Below are 14,681 nucleotides of genomic sequence, written 5' to 3'. Positions count from 1 at the left end.
TGTATATACATATTACAGACACGTCTGCATGTAAGGGAACGTGTTTTGCGTAACGACTTCACTTATAGTAAATAATAATAAAAACGTCGATTAAGTGCAAAATTACGCCACACGAAATGTAAATATCTTGGCAACGGAATGTCCAAATTCGGATAAAATAAGACTTCTCCCGTATTGTGGAACACACACATAAGCCGGCATTTTGATTCCGTCAACGGCCGTGATTAAGTGTTTAATGAATTTTCCCTCTTTGTCAAACGCCGACACCCTATAATTATATGTTTGTTATTAATTTTGGAAATTTAAAATAAACGTAGCCATTTGCTTTAGTTTTGATTCGAACACTTTATTTCTGTTTGTTTTTATAATATTCATGTGCGTTTCGTTGCATACGTATAGATGTTATGCTAGTTGTCGTATTGCTAATTAACAGACGAACTTCAAGCGGCTCTTAGTTTAGTTAAAACATATAAGGGCGTATCAGAGGGCGCATAAACTACTTTCCTAAAATGATTTGTGACTTGTTATATTTATATTTGTTATATAGTAGAGTGGGGAGGTGGGGTAAGATGGGACACATTTTATTTCTATTTTCTCGTCTCAGCATTTGATAGTAAATAAAGGACATTCAAAGAATTAAAAACAAACATCCCCACGAGTCTCAGGGTATTTGAATACTATGTGCTATGTATCCAAAAACGTGTACAAGATACAATAACCCATAGTGTGTTATCTCGAACACAGGTTTTGAATACAGACACATTTAAAATTGCTCATATTCAAAACAACTATTGAAAGTTTAGCCTATAGTATAGTAGCTACTAGAAAATTGAAGTCAGTCATGAATTTGCCGACTTAAATCCATAATAAATAAATATGACATTGGTTGCTTTTTAATTTACCATAAAAAATGATGCAAACTTTAAAATACCTGTTATTCCACCAGTCTGCAACGATAATGTTGTCATTTCCGTCGCGTGTGAGACCATATGGAAGATCGAATTGTCCGTTTCCATTTCCTTTAACCCAAACTGGAATTTAAAACGACCAAGACGGTCAAATACCTAAAGCATGAGAGAAATAGTTGAAAAACGTGGACGATTTGTCATGTATGAACGTTTTGTATATTTTGTGGGGGTAATGTGGCAACCCCTACCTTATATATAGTGTTACCTGCAGTCTGTGACTCCAGTCAGCTACAACAACATCTCCGTTACTCATGATCGTTATTCCAGTTGGGCAGTTAAATTCCCCCTTTGCTGTACCTTTCGATCCGAACTTATGAAACCAGTTGCCATCCTGTGACATCAAGACTGCACAGTTTTGATCAGTGTCGGATACCGCAATTATTCCTGACAGAAGAATGTAAGATTTTAGATGAAACAACTCAACGAATATCGAGTCTCGCTACAGCATCGCACGATGTACCACGTATATACGAAATGAACTACCCTAAAATAAAATAAATGATTATAAGCTCTATATAAAGTGTTTTGGTGAAGGCGTACTAGTTATGGCAAACATATATTTAAACGATAACACACCATGTTTATATCTTACACGTGCTTTTTTTTAAAAATACATTTTGTAAATACCTTTGTTACATATACGTGTCACCGTTTTAAAATAACGGGCATTATATACCAGCGAACAATCCTGGAAAATTGCGGCATTGCTTTATAACAAGCGTTGTTACTTAACCTACCGTCATCATCTAAATATAATTGTTTGCAGAAACAAAACTTGACGTTCCCATACTCGTTGAGTAAACGTGCCTGATCCGACCACAATGTTACAGCGTCGCCACTGGCAACAACAAAATCTCCGTCCCTGGTCATAGCGGCCTGGAATTTCTAAATGAAAAAAAAAACAGATGATTTTTATAGCAGAAAAAAACAGGAATTTTAAGAGTTGTATTAAAAGCGATAACAAGAAAGAATGGTAAATCAACGGTCATTATTTACACGCGTAAGGTTAATGTAGAAGTATAGGGTGGGAGAAGATGGGACACCTTATCATTCGATATTCCCGTCAAATTTGGTGGTAAACAAAGGAATCTCAAATAATTATAAAACCGCATCCTTACGACGTTCAGTATAGGCCGTTGTTAAATCTTTAAAACACGATCAGGATATTTAGATGTTCTGTGCTAAAGGTATTTCATCTTCCCCCACCCCTTATTGTATATAGTAGGGTGGGGTAAAATGGGACAGGCTTTTACACGACCCGTACAATGGGGAAGCAAGCTTTTAAAAGAATGATTATTCTAAACATTTGTGAACCATATAGTATGCTAAAGTGATTCGGTATGTTACAACTACACTGTGATGAAGGAACAAACTTATTTTATATTCGACCAATACATGTTCATATTATATTTAACTCACCGCTCGATTGTCAACAGCTGGGTACACCAGTACATTGTCCAAGGTCGCCCCTGACTTAATATCGTGTGTACGAATGTAACCGTCCACTCCAGATGTTACGAAGTTGCCATGTTTGTTTGATGACGTAATTCCCATAATAGGCGAACCAATGTGAACGTGTGATTCGGTGAATTTGTTTGTCCAATGCACAACATTTGATGCTTGTGATGGTTCCGTCCGGATTGGTCTGAAGCAACCAAGTAAAAACGTAAAACTGCAGTACATTTTTTGGCACACATTATATACTTAGAAGACGTTCATGGGATATAAATAAATTGTATTAGGCATTCGGAGGCATGTTGTGTTAGCTGGTATGATTCCATTGATCGCTGGGCTTGTTTCAGTTTGAGTTATATATAGCGATTTTAAACTAACTTTTTGCATAAATGTGTCTATAGTCCATGTAACATAGTTTTATACTTAATTGTTAATGCACGTTATACATCATAATACTCACGAAATATGCGACACGCTGCTTGCAGATTTGCGTTTTTTCGGGGTTCCCTCTGCATCTAAAACGTACAAGGCATTAACAAATCCAGTATGGGTGGAATATAAGACAAACTCACATTTGGAATGCTCATTTTTCGACAAGCCATTCTCATTCAACTCACCCTTGGATTTCTTAAGTGGTCGGGATATCAATGTTCTTCTTGTTAATGTATTTGTCTTTTCCTGTATAACATAATGGCGATAAAATTTGACTTAAATGAGTATATACTAACAAGTTTTATTTTTTTGTTGTTACGCTCCTTTAAGACACAAAAACAATTGTGATATTTTTCGTAAAAATGGGCTTGATTCGACACCTATATATATTGTTGGACGATCATAGAGTTCAAACAATGGTATCTTAAAGAGATTCATATTTCGCCTATATAATTAGAAACATCAATCTGCCATGTATAACATTTAACACGACTGCATTTAAAATAAGGAATATAGGTTTCTTATTATTGGTTATTTTACTTCGATTAGGATATCTTCCGACGTCATGACATCCGTCAGCTTTGAGGTCGTGGAATGAGTCGGGTTGGAGACGGTTAGCAAGAATTTCCGTGATCTGAGTAACTCAAACATTTATAATGTATAACTGTACAATACCACTACACATTGTGTTGATACAGATGGTCTTAATATCTTTAAATATTTTAATTTGCTGTATACATAGCACTGTGGGGTAAGATGGGATATTTAGAATCAGAATCGAATACTCTCTAATTAGGTTTTAAACAATGAGCAACGTTCTTTAAAGAGTCTCAAGAGTCTGCGGTTTAGAAATTTTATAAATATTAAAAGTTATGTAAATATCAAAAGGGACAAGTAAAGTGAATGAAAACATCCCATTTTATCCACCCTTTAAACAGTATTTACTACCCCTACCACAAAAATCCTTAATCTTAACGTTAGTTTCAGATGTTACGCTGTACATGCACCTTACCTGTCATTTGTGGTCGCAGGTCGAGACCTGCTGATTTTATCCGTTCTTTTATGACTTGGGTGTTTAGACGACGTTCCACGATTACCAAGATTCGGAAAAACATTTTTTCGTGACTTTCTGTTTCCTGATGGAGATTGTTCGCTTGGATTGTTACCGTCAGACATGCTGGCTTATATAAGTGCTCACCTCGTATCTATAAAGTAATACACAACTGACGCATACAGGGATAAACACGGCGCTGGGCGCGATGAGACATCAGTCAGAGCAGGTTGTCGTGTCACGTCCGAATTCAATTAACGGCTGAGAAACAATACCACACACTTGCCATAGTAGCTTGAAGATGCAATCTTATTGGGGTTTAAGTGTTCCATATATTTGCTTTATTGCAAACATGCTTAATTTAAACGAAGTACAAAAATTGAATATTGTTCAGGGAAACAGATTAGATATACTGCATATGCTGGATGTTAAAGAAATTGCGGATTATTAAAACACAATGCTGCAAAACTGCTTTAAATAATATGATAAAGTGTTATTGCAATACAATTTTCTCTTGTGCTTCATGGGAAATATGCTTGTTCACAGGTAAACGTTTAAAACGTGTATCACAGTTCCGTAAAATGTGTAAAAAAAGTGGCAGTGCATGACACAGCAAATTTTATGGACAATTGATATGCTGATTAACGCTGGGTTTCCAAATTCGCGGGGCGGTAAACGGGTGTATCTGGTGTGCATAGTGCTTCCCTACCACGTATCATGTCTGCTGCTTTTTCAGCGATCATAATCGTAGGGGCGTTCAAGTTCCCACTGACAACGCTGGGCATTATGGACGAATCTATCACACGCAAGTTCTCGACTCCAATTACCTACGTAAAGTATATGATTATATAACACAACATATATTTTATTTATCTGTGCGAAAACGACAGCGAAGGTAATGTTACTTAAAGGACAAAGAGAAGGGGAGAGAAGTAAAAAACAGGGAAACGAGACAGTCGTTAAAACACGCCATGGATAAAAGTGTGGCTATAACATTGTTACCGCGGTCGCCTATCTATAAGATTGGTAAATAAAATGTTAGCATTTGTATTTATTTATACTTGCAACTAATGCTACCAACATTAAAATTTGACATTCTACTTATTTGACCACAAAGTTTTATATATAATCCATGTACGTTTTAAATTCCCAATTTAATTATTCTTGCTCAAGGCATGTCGCTCACAGAATATCTTTAAAACAATGTTACGTACCTTTGTTTGGGGGTCCACGACTGCCATAGGATCATCAGGTGATCCCATCTTACAAGTACATGAAGGATGGTAGGCAGAGTCACATTTTTCACGAACAAAAGCATCTAACTCAGCGTCACTTTGCGTCTAAACAAATCCGAATATATAAAATACAAACAAACGCACAAAAGTCGAACTGTTCGAATTATTGGTCAGTGGGCTGGTTTGTATTCAAAACTTAAAATGGCCATCGGTATTATTATTGATAAGGATGCAGTTTAAATACAAATGAAAACTCTTTTACTTTTATTATTGTGTATAATGAAACACCCTAGCCGCTATCCTAATATTTCAAAAATGGCATCTTATATTAAGGAAGAGTTTTAATTTAGTCAGTTAGAAACACAAGTTTAACAAACTGCACTTTTAAACATGTTTGTTCTTGTATGAAAAAATGAAAAGCTATTAACAATAGAAATCAGTTAAAAAAGCTAAGATGTTTCTGAGAGAACTGTTTAATTTAAATATCACCACAACGTAATATACCTCAGGTCCAGGTCTGAGTTCTTCTCCACAGAATTCATCAAATGCTGATTGTTGGAAAATCTCCCTTGTCAGTTTCACGCTCTCACGGAGTTCCCAGCGGTCAATTTCTGTCAAAATATTTTTTTGTCAGTTTCTGTCTGTGTACCATATTTGAACAAAAATCGATAGTTTTATTATCTTAAGTTTTTATAATATACAACTAATCTAATACTGACAATGTGACCTGTGTTTTTATGTTACATTTGAGTAGCTATATATTGGACTTTGAATGCAGCTCATTTTAAATTTAAGGCAATCACTTACATTGCAACATCACCAACCTGACCAATACATTTAATTAAAAAGTTCCCATCAACCCACATGACAATCTCACCTGTTTCAAGGTAGTTTGGTTCAATAATGGGATGAGCAGTTGGATCTTTTGATTGCAGTTTAAGCCACCCTTTACTAGTTGCACGTAGGGAGCCAACATGGACTTGAAACGCATGACATTCTGATGGCTTCCTACCATGGTCTATTACCTAAATAAAACATAAAGTCAATTTCTCTAAATACTAAAGTAGGTCCCAGTCTCTTATTGAGGAAATAAATATGGTCTGCCTTCCGCAAGAAAGCAATAGGCTGGGTAAAGAATATTAGCATACTTTAAACTATAAGAAGTTTACTACATCAGAAATCAACTATGCTGTCTTGAATTATGATATTTAAAATATTTAGTATTTGAAATTGACAAAATTTAGTATTTAAAAATGAAAACTCTGAATATATATTTAAAAAATTTAAAATTATTTTTTTGGCAGCAAGACATGTTACTGACTTGGTCAGCATGTGTATGTAGTTTTACAATATATCTGTTTTGTGAAAACAGGGTATATAAAATTATAAACAAATGTCAAATTCTAAGCACAGAATATGTCTTCAAAACTGATATAAATACCTGTGATGGTAAAAAATGAAATTGCAGATCAGGATGCGTTAGACCAGGTCTACTTCTGATGAAACCACCAGCAGATAAATGACTTGATGATCCAAGCCCAGTTTGTTTCCATAACCACTCAAGTCCAATCTTCACCATGTTGACAGGTTGTTGGGCGCTATACAGTGTAATTGGCTAAAAAAAAGACTAAGATCAGTAACTGATATTTAAGATTATAAAGAATGCCGAAAATGATACACAAAAACGTTTAAAATAAAAGTAACTAAAGAGTACAATTCAGTAAAGTTGCTTTTAAACAAAGCTTTGTACAAAAGGAAAATATTTAAAAAAAGTTCACTATATTTGCATTAACCGCTTATCATATGTTGGCCTACCACCTCAATAATTCAAAACTTTCATAGAAATTGGTGAAATGTTTATATCAGGAATTTCGTTAGGCTCATTGCCCTTGGGTGTTGTAATAGATATTTATAATAGGTATCTATCAAACATACTTTCTTGCACTTGTGCTGCACATAAAGTTCAAGGTGATCTTGTAAATTTTGACCAACTCCTGGAAGATGAGCAACAACTGGGATGTCAAGCTCCTTCAAATCATCTCCATCACCTGAATCAAACCGCAATGTAATTTTGATGCAACAAAAAAGTGCTGGACAACTATGCGCAGGTAGAATTTGGCCAGGTTGAATTTAAGATTTCAACATATACTAGAATACCCTTTAAAAAATACAAAAATCTGTGATAAAACTCATATTGGTAAAGGAATACTGGGCAAAGTATGTAGTTTTAAAACAAGTTTACAATGTTAAATTTTAAACTATATCTAAAAATGATATAAAGAAAACACCCACCTATGCCAGATAACATTAGTAGCTGCGGTGAGTTAATGGCTCCTCCACATATTATTACATCACTTGTGCTGTGTACTTGCTTCACCTCACCATCCTGTATGTACTCAACTCCAGTGGCACGGTTGCCATCGAAGAGAATTCGGTTGGTAAGGCATTTGACCTATAAGAAAAAAATCTTTGGTATTGACAGTTAGCAGTGGGTAGATTGTACTTTATAAAATATAAGCAAACATGGTTCAGAATCAGAATACAATATTAGGACTCAGATTATTATCTGGGAATACATTTTAACAAAATACTCAGCAGGTATGTGCCAACTCTGGCCTAAATCCCCTGCTTAACAGCATACCTCGCAGTAGGACCTTACCCATATAGATAGAATAGAAAGGGCATACATTTCACACATCTAAATTTACAAGTTTTTGTTCAATTTGTATAAAAAGTCAACCTCTGTTGTTAAGTTTTCTCGTTGTAGTGCTGGACGTAAATAAGCAGATGCTGTGCTCCATCGTTTACCCTGATGTACTGTCATGTCCATTGGACCAACACCTTCCTGCTGGTAACCATTCATATCTGGTGTGAATGGATAACCAGCCTGTTGGGCTGCATCAATGAAAGCCTGAAAAAGTGGATTTTCCTGAGAACCTTAAAAAGAGCGAATTTGAATTTTGTAAGCAGTAAAGAGAAGGTAAAGTTATGGTAGCTCCAGCTTTGGCACTTACCAACAGTTACATTAAGCGGGCCACTTCCTCCTCTGTATGTATCTTCACCCAGCTCATGAGATTGCGCTTTTTTAAAGTAAGGAAGAACACAGTCGTACCGCCAGTCCTTTGCCCCCTCACTTTCCCAACGGTCATAGTCATAGGCATGACCTCTGATGTAGACCATCGCATTAAGAGATGAGGAGCCACCCCACACTCTACCCCTTGGCCAATACATTACTCGGTTGTTAACATGTTTCTGAGGTGTGGTGTGGTAGAACCTGTAAAAAGTTGCTCACATAAAATAATGCCCAAAAAACAGGAAAAATGACAATCATGTTTATTTGATAAATAACTGCTTTTAAGCAGATTTTTTGAAAAAATTAGCGGTGTTTTACCAGTTATATTTGTCGTCACATAGATTATAGGTGAGGGCAGCAGGCATGTGTATCTTCCATGACAAACGAAAACTGTTGAGAAACTGATCTTTTGGTCCAGCTTCAAGTAGAAGCACTTTTCTATCAGGGTCTTCACTCAACCTGTTGGCCAACACACAACCAGCGGATCCTATTCACATAATTTAGTCAAGCATGACCTCATCAGAAGTAATTTAAAATTAGGTCATAGATTTTTTGGTTTTATGCAAGGTGTTTTAAAGCAATTTGGATTGAACACCATGTTCATATTGGGACAAATTTGAAGTGAATATTACTTAATTTTCTAAAGATAAAACAGCATGCCATGCTGGAAACAAAATGTGTTATGTTAAATAAGATACATTATAACTAGTATGACTTACCAGCCCCAACAATGACGTGCGTGTATTCTGACTTGGTCTTGAATAAAACTGCCGATGTGGAAAAACATCGTAGTTTTGAGCAAGTCAATTTATTCCGCCACGAAAGTCTTAACAATCTCATGACTGCAACCTGTTTGTAGAATATACCTTAAATATGACATAAATTAACAATTACCTATCTTCCTTGTCAAAAAGGGTCTTTAAACAAACTTCATGTTTAAGGGTTATAAACACCGGTGGGCTAACTTAAAGGGACTGTTTAGGTAAAATCAGACCTCCGCGTTGTTATTCAGGAAATGTTCCAACGTTCAGTAACGTGCACACAGGAAAACGTTTGCACAAGCGCATTTTTTTCAAACGTGGTAAACGTCTAACGCTAAATCGTTTGCGTCTGTACTGAACCAGATGGATAATACCGTAAATAAGTGCATCCTTTTTGCCTAGGGGATTACCCTTAGAAAACCTAATGACAGACATCAGAAAGTTTACTTTTGTCAGAGTCGCTAAATCAGACGAATTATGTGTCTGCTTACAACCAGAGCCATAGAAATACCGAGTAGTCCAACCCATTGTTACGTAAAAGACAAATTGAACGGCAATTTGGGTCCAAAATAACACAGTAGGTATAGGGAAAATGCATGTTTTTCGGTAAATTAGAGAAAAACTTGAGTCCAAAAACAAATTTAAAGGTTAAAAAGTGTAAAAAACAAGTGTTATTTGTTTTCTGTATCAAAAAAAGTCAAAAAATGGAATTAGAAGCGGTTGATTTGTGACATTTTAGTCATTTAATGGGGGTAAATTTATATGTTTTTTCAAAAAAATGTTTGGTAATGTAAATAGAAGCTGTTTTACGCCTTTCCACACAAGGAAATCGCAAATAAAACTCAACAAGTTCGTTTAAATTCATTGCGAAAGTCACCGCTTTTGCTCTATTTTGAACACACACAGACGGCAGTTGGACTACTCGGTGTTTTTAGGACTCTGCTTACAACTAGGTCAATTAAAATTGAAGGTGCGCCATTTAGAAATCCTTTAATCCTATCGAGACACTGCTTAAGATATCTCCGCAATATTTGGCGTTTAACACAAAAAGAAAGACTGATCCAACACGCTTATCTATTTCACCTAATTACTTACCAAGAATTTCCAAATACTTTGATATTTGTCAGTAGCAGTTCCTTTTTCACTTTTAGAGATTGAAGAAAAAAGATCTCGCTGCCCGCAGGTCTAATGACGTCATGCACCGCAGGGAAAACTTCTCTTTCGTCGCATTTGATGTGTCAACAAGAATATAAAGGAATCGCATTTGATTTCTCAGAAATCAAACAATCGTATAATGTTTAAAGAGGTTGCTTATTAGGGTTTAACGAAATATCCTTTTTTATAAATGTTCGCTTGAAGTCATCCATCGGCTACTGCAATAGTGTTTTAGTAGCCTATTGTTACTTTGTGTTTAAGATATCAAAAATCAAGCACATCCACTGTCAGGAATGAAAAAAAGCCACAGGAGACATCTGAAACGTGCGCTAGTTGGTGCGAATTGCTGACGGCAGCATATTAAATTAACGTTCTCGATCGAGTCTGTTTACCGTAACAGATTCGTGGTAACAGGATACTCTTAGTAAGCAAATTCAAAAGCAGTCAACGTAATATATGACAAAGAGCAACAAGACCAAGGCTGATTTTTAACAAAGATTTCGCGAGTTGCATTCGCAATTTAAAACGAAAGAAGGGGCTGAGAGTATGGTTTTGGCATTTCGTTGTGTATGACATTTTTGTTTGCTTCTGTTCAAAGTCCAACGTGTAACGCGGTTGTAGATAATTGACACGAAAGCTCGTACGAGGCAATTTTACTGCACCAGCTTACCTTTTACTGTGTCACGTTCAAATCACTTGAAAACGTTAGTTTCATTCGTATGGCATATTTTCTTCGCCATTGGCTCCAGGTGCAAGTTAAGAGGTGCTTTTATCTGATTTGTTCTGCTACCCAAGCCAAGTATTCCAGAATTTGTAGACGTAGAATGAACAAGTGGGTCGCATACGGAGTGTTAGGAACATTAGCCGTGGTTGTGCTTATGTCATCATTTCGATGCTCACGTAAGTAACTGCATGAAATGTTACTTGCGCACCGGAAGCAAGTTAAACATCATTGTTAAAGTAAAACTAATGAGTCTTTTTATAACCATCTTTTACTAACCTTGCGCATACAAACCAATTTCTTTTATAAGTCTTATAGTTTAGGATAGAACCCGTTAGAAAAGTATTAAAAGCTTATTTAACAGCTCTATGTCGACCGCTGTTCATGCTTGAATGAACAATGGGTTTTCCCCTATTTATATAAGAGAAATCGAACGCGACTGTTCTCTTTTGTTTTGCAAGGAAGTAAAAGTCCAGGCCGTGTGTTTATTGTTGGTGACTTTATGTATATTTTGTAACGACGTTTGGTGTTTAATTGTGAACCGTTTAATTCTTAAGATTCTGTTGGAACGTTACAACCACATTCTGTTGAAGGAGAATCTGTCGTAGAGTTTATGTCCGTTGTCCGAGAGGTATGTTATGTATTGAATATATTTACTGTGGTCACCTGTAACACTACTAACACTGAGAGTGGTTAATTTCGTCATAAACTTTGGTACCATTAAAACAAGTTTTTGACATTACAAGTTTTGCTAGTGGTTGTTAGTAATATAGGTAGGTTTCTTCATTAGCTATAAAGGTATTTTGGAAGAGACATTTAATATTTGTTGTACAAATTAAAGGACAAATATAGTGGGGTGGTGAACGATAATAGCGTACTGTATATTTTCACTGACTGTCATTTGTATTTTCGCATCTGTTATCCCGGATTGCTTTCTTTTGTTCAACTGCTTATAAATTGCCTTAATAAAAACAAAAATTACATTCTTAGAAAGAAAGTGAACTGGAAGGAAAGGTAAAGATGTCCAAATCTTCGGTTGAATGTCCACAGACAGCAGCATTTTCAGTAATGAAAATGTCCAAGTTGTTCCAGGAATGTGCAACTTCACCCAAAGCTCGCCAAGTTGATATGGATCGATACCTGGATGCTTGGGATGAGCTTATAAGGTTTCATTTGTTTGGTTTGTGTGATTTACAGCTGTGCTTTTTAATTGATACTTCCTCATAAACAGTTTTAAAAAATGTTGGTTAATGCATATCACTACTTTGTGGGTAAGGTCCCGCAGGGTGGCATGCTATTGGTCCTAGGATTTAGGTCAGGATTGGCCCGTTAACCATAGATCCTGTTTTGTTGAACAGTTCTTGTTCTTGTTTACACAAATATCATTTGTCGCATTTAGTTTTAAACTGAAATCAAATTATAATATTTGTTCATGAATCCTGTAGTATACATTTTTCCTTTTAAAAGAGTTATTAGCGACAAAATAAGAACTAAACCAATGAAGCGTTTCAATTCTAACCTTTAGTACTGCCTACTTTAACACTTTCAGGCAATGATGCTAATGGAGTAATGGTGTCAACTTTTTTCACAGTTGTGCAACTCACAAACTTTGTGGTGTATATTATACATTTAGATTACATCTTTCTTAATGAAATCGAAGTTTTATAATCGAGCCATCCATTAGAGTTATGCCATTTATTGAAGACCAGTCTAGGTCTAATGGTTTGCTTTTAATTCTCGTCCCTTGATTTTTTAAATTTACTTATGGTCTCCCCCATTTATTTAAACAGTTTTTAATTAATAAAGGTCTTCATTATTGTGTTTGTTGTGTGTTCAATGTTAAATATAATTTAAAAATATTGTCATAGTAGCCAATGTTCTCTTTAAAAACATATTTAGGTTGTTTCACATGCTTTAATGGTATTTAGCCCACCTTTATGAAGATGTATTTAGGAGTATATAGGGGTAAATTTCAATTTAAATACTTTTTACTCAGATTTTTAAACTCGATGGGAAAAGCTTTCACTTTTGTCAGTTCTGACGTGGTTGAAAAGGTTGGAATTTTAAGGGATTTTCGAAAGTCAAGTAATAAAGAACATTATGAAACAATTGAAAAAATGATCTTGTTTGAAAAAGAGAATAAGCTTGTCAACTTCAAATCAGCTCCATCTAAAACGGTACATTTACGTTTTTTTCCTTTATTGGTTTTATATTTTAATGTTCTCAATCGCATTCAAGGTTAAAAAATTCATGTTATAATGCAATAACTCACTTCACACATTATGATTAAATTCATTTTTTTATTTTAGGTTACAGCATATGGCTGTAGAACGTTGCTTCGTTTGCACCGAGCTTTGAAATTCCTTCTAATACTGATTGGAAAACTTGCACATAATGAGGATGAAGGAAAAGTATCTTTAATGGGTTATAATGCTTATCATGCATCTCCTATGGCGAAGTAAGAGTTTATGTGCTTCTTTTTATAATAACTGTAAAAGAAATGCACATTTGCTTAATGCTATGGTTTAGAGTTGGTTGTAAATTATTTATTTTGTGGTAAAAAGCCTAAAAAATAATTGGATATAAAAGTACCTTTTATTCATCTAAAGCAGTTTTAGATCAGCAATGATTTGGGTATATCAAATACAAAATAAAGCACAACCATAAAATTATAAAAAAAAGCTTTTTAATATACTCTGCTGATTTGTCATGAATAAAAACAAACAATTTTAGGTACCATCCTTGGATTGTGCAAAAAGCTGTTGGTATAGCAGTTTACATGCTTCCTGACAGAACAACTTTTCTTAAGAAAATGTGCCAAGATCTAAGTGATGAAGAGATGGCAAAAACCATGGGTGTGTGTTCTGAAAGCATGGATGCTGTGTATGAGTTCACAAATGCTTTATACAGGTATGTTTTATTTATTAGTATTACCCATCATTTCAAACCTGCTGGGGGAAAGCTGTGCAATTTTAATGTAACTAACAAAACAGTATTTTTATTGTTTAATACAATACCACTATAAATGTTTTTACAAAATCTTAACAAGAAAAACTGTTCCACACTACATATGTTTGGTATAGATTTAATTTACCCAAAATATTTATTCTGTTTCACAGCAAATACGACTTAACAGAGATTCCTTGATGGGTAATTTTCAAAGAAGAATAAATGAAATGTCTTAAATAGTGAACTATTTTGTTTTAAAATATTTATGTAAATGCACTTTCATTGTTTTTTTTAAATATTGTGCAATTAGTGTGGTAGGTGCATGAATCAAATATTGGACACTAAGTTTATTGTAATGCCTGAATAAGTCTTCTAATACTGAAGCATTTTTTAGCAGCATACTTACATAAAGGCGGTCTCTAATTGTTAGAATAATGTAAACTTTATTTAGTTTATATGTTTTAACAACACAGTGTTATTGTAGCATGTGTATAGGAGCATATTTGTATGTTTTATCCAGTTCAATTTCTCTTGTGTCGCATGTTCACAATACACGAATGTCATTTATTTGTAAGTTTTATTTACGCTTACCTCCATACATGCCCTTGTTTTGTGGTATTGGGATATAGTGAAGGACATGTCTACAGACTCTACACAAACAGTAAATATTTATCTGATTTATAATAATTCATCCGAAGTGAATCAACAGCCGTATCCCCAGGTAGTTCGTTAATGTTTACGAACATTTATAATCTAATGCTGGTTAAGTATGAGGGCCACAATGGGACCATTTAACTTTGTTGGACCTGCCTAATTACCCACCCTCTTCGGTAGCCGATAAACTACTGTCAGTGCTACTGAAGAACCTTACTATAACCATT

General features: G+C 35.1%; 3 protein-coding genes across 7 annotated transcripts; 1 reads left to right on the top strand and 2 right to left on the bottom strand.

Moving 5' to 3' along the window:
• Positions 1 to 25: 25 nt before the first annotated feature.
• LOC100186233 lies at positions 26 to 4,229 on the bottom strand. Of its 3 annotated transcripts, none has more exons than XM_002129658.5 (9): positions 3,868 to 4,229; positions 3,396 to 3,489; positions 2,996 to 3,101; positions 2,884 to 2,938; positions 2,388 to 2,613; positions 1,706 to 1,853; positions 1,174 to 1,352; positions 932 to 1,064; positions 26 to 268 (listed from the first exon to the last, which is right to left on the bottom strand). In XM_002129658.5, exons 1-9 carry the CDS (start codon positions 4,029 to 4,031, stop codon positions 225 to 227), a joined length of 1,149 nt encoding a protein of 382 aa, XP_002129694.1. In that variant the 5' UTR covers positions 4,032 to 4,229; the 3' UTR covers positions 26 to 224. The 3 variants fall into 3 exon arrangements, with proteins under 3 accessions (XP_002129694.1, XP_026694390.1, XP_018671220.1); XM_026838589.1 differs by having other exon boundaries at positions 932 to 1,031; XM_018815675.2 differs by having other exon boundaries at positions 3,041 to 3,101.
• On the bottom strand, positions 4,230 to 10,160 carry LOC100183857 (choline dehydrogenase, mitochondrial). Of its 3 annotated transcripts, none has more exons than XM_002129713.4 (12): positions 10,071 to 10,160; positions 8,934 to 9,063; positions 8,533 to 8,701; positions 8,156 to 8,415; positions 7,882 to 8,078; positions 7,434 to 7,593; positions 7,077 to 7,189; positions 6,583 to 6,756; positions 6,019 to 6,166; positions 5,646 to 5,752; positions 5,121 to 5,246; positions 4,230 to 4,733 (listed from the first exon to the last, which is right to left on the bottom strand). In XM_002129713.4, exons 2-12 carry the CDS (start codon positions 9,052 to 9,054, stop codon positions 4,548 to 4,550), a joined length of 1,761 nt encoding a protein of 586 aa, XP_002129749.1. In that variant the 5' UTR covers positions 9,055 to 9,063; positions 10,071 to 10,160; the 3' UTR covers positions 4,230 to 4,547. The 3 variants fall into 3 exon arrangements, with proteins under 3 accessions (XP_002129749.1, XP_018671213.1, XP_018671212.1); XM_018815668.2 differs by lacking the exon at positions 10,071 to 10,160 and adding an exon at positions 9,923 to 9,998; XM_018815667.2 differs by lacking the exon at positions 10,071 to 10,160 and adding an exon at positions 9,209 to 9,379.
• Positions 10,161 to 10,699: 539 nt separating this feature from the next.
• Positions 10,700 to 14,367, top strand: LOC100181489 (ceramide-1-phosphate transfer protein). Its single transcript, XM_002129782.5, has 7 exons — positions 10,700 to 11,030; positions 11,409 to 11,482; positions 11,842 to 12,017; positions 12,848 to 13,028; positions 13,161 to 13,309; positions 13,585 to 13,761; positions 13,971 to 14,367. The coding sequence occupies exons 1-7, from the start codon at positions 10,850 to 10,852 to the stop codon at positions 13,996 to 13,998; spliced, it is 966 nt and encodes a 321-aa protein (XP_002129818.1). The 5' UTR covers positions 10,700 to 10,849; the 3' UTR covers positions 13,999 to 14,367.
• Positions 14,368 to 14,681: the final 314 nt, after the last annotated feature.

This window comes from Ciona intestinalis, unplaced genomic scaffold (genome assembly GCF_000224145.3).
Source record: "Ciona intestinalis unplaced genomic scaffold, KH HT000098.2, whole genome shotgun sequence".
Taxonomy (NCBI): Eukaryota; Metazoa; Chordata; class Ascidiacea; order Phlebobranchia; family Cionidae; genus Ciona; species Ciona intestinalis.
The sequence above is the reverse complement of the archived record's forward strand: the minus strand, read 5'-3'. Positions and strand labels throughout refer to the sequence as shown.